This window comes from Lontra canadensis, unplaced genomic scaffold (genome assembly GCF_010015895.1).
Source record: "Lontra canadensis isolate GAN:19392208 unplaced genomic scaffold, GSC_riverotter_1.0 scaffold59, whole genome shotgun sequence".
NCBI classification, from domain to species: Eukaryota; Metazoa; Chordata; class Mammalia; order Carnivora; family Mustelidae; genus Lontra; species Lontra canadensis.
In genome coordinates this window covers 4,599,243-4,604,333 of record NW_022631053.1, presented here as the reverse complement: position 1 = coordinate 4,604,333, position 5,091 = coordinate 4,599,243, and the positions used below count along the sequence as shown (strand labels likewise).

The 5,091-nt window shown below is 56.8% G+C and overlaps 1 protein-coding gene across 1 annotated transcript; it reads left to right on the top strand.

The window, feature by feature from the left end:
* Window positions 1-276: 276 nt before the first annotated feature.
* On the top strand, window positions 277-4,017 carry AQP6 (aquaporin 6). The gene is made up of 5 exons (XM_032876836.1): window positions 277-704; window positions 1,472-1,630; window positions 1,881-1,961; window positions 2,616-2,822; window positions 3,597-4,017. Exons 1-5 carry the CDS (start codon window positions 342-344, stop codon window positions 3,618-3,620), a joined length of 834 nt encoding a protein of 277 aa, XP_032732727.1. The 5' UTR covers window positions 277-341; the 3' UTR covers window positions 3,621-4,017.
* The last annotated feature ends 1,074 nt before the right edge of the window (window positions 4,018-5,091 follow it).

The following is a 5,091-nucleotide window of genomic DNA, read 5'->3' as shown; positions in this document are numbered from 1 at the left end:
CTGTCCAGGCTCAGGAACCTGGAGGTTCCAGCTCAGCGCCTGGGGGCTGCCCCCCTCCCTCCAGCTGGGAGGTGAGCTTAGGGCGGAGCAAGCTAGGGAGCACCCCTCCTCATCCCAGCATCACACCTCCCACCCACGGAGACACACACAAGCCTGCTCCCTGCCAGTCTGACCAGCAGGTCCGTGGGTCAGCAGCTAGGAGAGGAGCAGGCCGGACACAAGAGACCCACCAAGATAGCCGAGATCAGAGGCTAGAGAAACAGAGGTCCCAGAAGTAGAGGCAGCTGCTGAGGCAGCCGGAGCCGGACCCAGGGCAGCCTGGCAGGTGAGGCTGGGCCAGCATGTTGGCCTGCGGGTTCTGGAGAGCTATCAGCAGGGCGCTGTTCGCCGAGTTCCTGGCCACGGGACTGTACGTGTTCTTCGGGGTGGGCTCAGCTCTGCCCTGGCCCTCGGCGCTCCCCACAGTGCTGCAGATCGCCATCACCTTCAACCTGGCCACGGCTGTGGCTGTGCAGGTCACCTGGAAAACCAGCGGGGGCCACATCAATCCTGCCGTGACTCTGGCCTTCCTCGTGGGCTCCCAAATCTCCCTGCCCCGTGCCGTGGCCTATGTGGCTGCCCAGCTGGCAGGGGCCACTGCGGGGGCTGCTCTGCTTTATGGGGTCATCCCAGGAGACATCCGAGAGACCCTTGGGGTTAACATGGTAGGTGCAGGGAGGGGACCTGGCAGGCCTAGGAAGGGATGCCCCCGAGGGGGGTAAGGGTGGAGGGCCAGGCCTGAGGAGCAGGGACGGGAGGTAATATCTCAGCCACGTGCTCCTTACCTGCTCTGGGCTGAGCCTTGGGACACAGGAGAAGCCGACTGTGGCCTCAGTGCAGGCAGAGCAGGAATGGGGTTATGGCACCAGGAACAGGTGGAACAGGGCCAGGAGTCAGGAAAGGACCAGGCATTGAAGGGTCAGGGTGGCCAGGGATACCTGGGGCTGTGGGTAGTGGCAGGAGTCCCGGCATGCCCTTCTTCTCTCCCAGTCTACCCCACGAGCCCTGCTCCTCGGCGTCCCCATGTTCCTCCTTCCCCTGAGGCCTGTCTCACTCCCCCAGATTCCCCTAATCATCTATCCTTCCACCTACTTCTCCAAGTCTCCTCCTTCTACTCCTACCCACGGTCTCCTCCCAGTCTGCTCAAAAACCTGTACACCACCCCCTCCCCTGCTCTGAGCCTTCCCTCCCCCATCAGAACTAAGCCCCTTGCCAAGTACGGGCCCCAGCCAACTGGTGGGCTAGGAGGGGGGGCTGCTCCCTTCTGCAGGGAGCAGGAGTCCAGGGCTGACCGGAACTCCACTGCACAGGTCTCTCCATCTCCTTGGGTCCTGGAACCTGGGGTGGTGAGGTGTCACCCCCCTACGGTGGGGCAATGAGGCCTGAGCGGGTCACCAGCCAGCATCACCTCCAGCACAGCCTCCTCATCCAGGTCCGGAGCAGCGTCTCAACAGGCCAGGCCGTGGTTGTGGAGCTGGTTCTGACCCTGCAGCTGGTACTCTGTGTTTTTGTTTGCACCGACGGCCGGCAGGCATCGGGCTCCCCAGCCACCATGATGGGGATCTCTCTGGCACTGGGGCATCTCATTGGGGTAAGAGGCAAAGTGGACACCGTGGACATGCACTCACTGGTCACTCCCCGAGGAGCCTGCAGGGACCCTGAAGGCCAGGAAGTGTCCCTCCCTGAGTCCTTAGTGGGTTGGGTCGAGGCTGTGTTCCCACAATCCAGGTCTGGGGTATGGTGCTGTCGTGGTCAAGGCTCTAAGCCAGGACAGAGGGGGTTGTCTCCTCCTGGGCCTGCCTTAAGCCTCCTCACACCCTAAACCATCACTTGCCCTCCAGGTCTACTTCACAGGCTGCTCCATGAACCCGGCCCGCTCCTTTGGCCCCGCCATCATCGTTGGGAAGTTTGAGGTCCACTGGGTGAGAGCCTCTGCTGGCCGCCATGGGATGGGAAGGACCTGGGCAAGGGCGATAGGGACTGTGGCTCTCACCAGTGGGCGGTCCACGGGGACTTGGGGAGATGGGACCCCCACCACAGACCATCTTGACCCCCAAGTGGAGGTTTCCCTTGGCTTGGAAGACAAAGGCAAGTGTCCTGGCTTGTACTTCCTTTCTTTCCAGCTTCAAGAGCCAAGGGGACCCAGTAGGCTGTTAATAAATGGGCCGGGGCGGGAGACACAGGCTTGGCCCAGGCCTCAAGTCCTGGCTGTTTCCTTATTCACTTCCTCCAGCTGGACCAGTTTCCAAACTTGGATAAAGAAAAAGACAAACAGAAATAGACACACACACACCAGAAGAAGCAGGAACAGCACTTAGCCAGGGCTCCTGGTTGGAACAGGGGAGGCAAGAGGAGGGAAGCAGGAGTGGTGAGGAGACTGGGCCTGCCCCCACGCAAGGCAAGGTCACCTCACCTGCAGAGACTTGGCAGGCAGGATGCCTGTTTCTCCATTTTGTCACCATGTAGAGAGCCTGAGGGGTCCTGGTAGACCAAGTTAATACTAGGGAAGCAGGCTAGGATGCCGAATCTACCCTGTGATCTTGATGACTCATGCCTGCTTCTCTCTGCCTCCTCAGATCTTCTGGGTGGGACCCCTGGCAGGAGCTGTCCTGGCTTCCCTGATCTACAACTTTATCCTCTTCCCTGGCACCAAGACCATGGCCCAGCGACTGGCCATCCTCATGGGTAGTGAAGAAGTGGAGAAAGTGGCAGAAGAGGAGCCCGAGAAGAGAGAATCCCAGTCCAGTTCAGGGGACACAGAATCGGGGAACACGTGTCAGACAGTATAGAACAGGGCCCCTCATCTTTGGGCTTCTGCGAGGAGCCCTTTAGGTGGATAGCCTGCCTTGTACAACCAGATGTCAGGTTTTATGGCGGGGAGGGGGAGAGGATGAGGGCAGGAAGGATGGGGAGGCTAGGCCTCTTGTCCTAACAGGGTGGGCCGGGAATGCCAATCCCTATCCCTGGCATTATATTTCTAGACAGAAAGAATCTGGGGAGCAAATCTGTTCAGTTTCCTCCTCCTACATCTCTTAATGGGACAGAGCAGAAGGAGGCAGGGAAATTCATGACTGCCCTCCTCTTCTCTCATCCATCTGGATCCTAGTGGGCATCGTGGGCCTCCAGATCGCCTTGTCTTGGGTATTAGAGCCAGACAGCCATTCAGCTTAGATACTAAGGGCTATAGAGACCTTGGGGAACCTCAACATCTCACCCACCCTTGAAGGGAAAGCCAGAATTCCCAGAAGAATCAGGTCCTGGGATGGTCTCTGAGCTCTTCACATGGATATCTCTGCTCTTGGGTATAGTTTGGGGGCTACAGACCAGCCCTCAGCCTAAGGCTGTGCCCTGAGGACAGAGACTGTCCTTCCAATCGATCTTCATTCCTCAGGCCTCTAAATACACAGGAGAGGACCCTGCCCTGGGGAAGAGCTGACCCAGAGAGGAGCCTTTTCTAGGGCAGACAGAGGGGAAGGATATAGGCAAGGGAGCTTTGGGTCTCAAAGGAGAGCCAGGGCAGGCTCTCCCCAGATGTTTGCCCACCTTCTACCCCACAGCCCCATCCATGGGAACAATCCTGAGAGGAGAAGGTCCTTATCCCAGCCCCTTGTTCATGACCTGGGCCATAAGCTCTCTCCAGCCTCATTTGCAATTTTGCCAGGATCCTCAAAAAGCTACTAAAGAAGTCCCAAGGATGGTAAGAACTTAGGAATGACCCAAGAAACCAGAATTTGCAGTTCAGTGCTTCTGAAGGACAGCAAGCCTCAGTCGGTTTGTTAGTATTTATAAGCTGCTGTAAATACTGTCCCCCCATGACTTGGGGCTCTATGGATCTCAGCTTCCCCAGCTATAAAATGGGCACAGTCCTCCCCTATCGCCCGCTGTCAAAACAAACAAGAGACTGGAAAATGTTTTCGGAAGTTAAAATGTTAGAAAAACAAACCCAATAAACGATGATTATTGTCACTGTTACTGTAATTACCGGGTTTGAATACAATTGCTGTTGGTAATGGGAGGGTGGATGGAAGAAGGGAGAGGAGGATGATTGAGAGGGAAGGAAAATGGGCTTTTCTCCTTTCATCTGTTCCACTTACTTGCACTGCCTCCTTCTCTCCTGGATCCACTGACCCGGGAGCTTTGTGTGTGTGGAGGGGTTGAGGAGGGCCACTGGAACAAAGAGACAAGCCAATAAAAGTCAGTTCTTCTCATCTCTATGGTGCCCATCACCATGGTACCCTGAGATACAGCAACCAAATGCATAAAAAAGATAGGTCCTTTTCCATGATGTCTCCAAAGGCGCTGGGCATGGGAGGGGCTCCCAAAGTCTTTCATGGGCAGGGTGACAGAGCCCAGCCGGTAACTAGAGCAAGAGCTGTGTCCCCAGGTGCTTTTGGCCACAGTGACCGTGTTCAGAGTTCTGTGATATTGTCAGTGTGGAGTACTATTTACATCTCTCCAAGCCAGGCCCCTCTCATCCATCTTCACAATCTCTCAGAGCCCAGGGCTCCCCGTGCCCTTTTATGAGCAGGGATAGCTGAGTGTGGGGGAGGGGGCAGGGCTGTGATTGACTTGCTAAAGGTCACCCAGCTCAGTACCAAAGCCCCCTAAGGTCTCCTCAGCTCCCAGCTTAGAATTTTTCAAAACAGAGCTCTGGGGGGTCTATACAAGCTCTAGCGGGAGGAAGGAAGAAAGGAAGGAAGGAAGGACAGAAGGATGGATGGACTGGAAAGTTGACAAAGGCAGGAGGGCGGAGCTCCTGCAGTAGGCTCCAAAGCTCCTAGACAAATTATCTCTGCATCCCCAGAGCTGAGCACACACTGGGTGCTCAATGGAAGTTTAATGAATCAGTGACCGAGACTGGGTGACTGGGGAGGGAGGGGAGGCGGTCATTGATCAAGAGAATTCAGGAGGTGCAACTTCCAGTGTGCCAGGATGAGAGCGGCTGAGGCGCCTGTGCTTGCAGGGAGGGAAAGCTGGGACCATGGGGCACAGCCGCCCTGGAGCCTCAGAGAGCTCCCTGGAGCTCCTCAGGAGCAGACTGCAGACCCTCTA

Excerpts from the sequence above, each read along its gene's own strand:
- AQP6 (XM_032876836.1), top strand. The coding sequence starts at position 342 with ATGTTGGCCTGCGGGTTCTGGAGAGCTATCAGCAGGGCGCTGTTCGCC. Across the intron at positions 705-1,471 it reads AGACCCTTGGGGTTAACATG|GTCCGGAGCAGCGTCTCAAC; the intron begins GTAGGTGCAGGG and ends CTCCTCATCCAG. Across the intron at positions 1,962-2,615 it reads GGAAGTTTGAGGTCCACTGG|ATCTTCTGGGTGGGACCCCT; the intron begins GTGAGAGCCTCT and ends CTGCCTCCTCAG.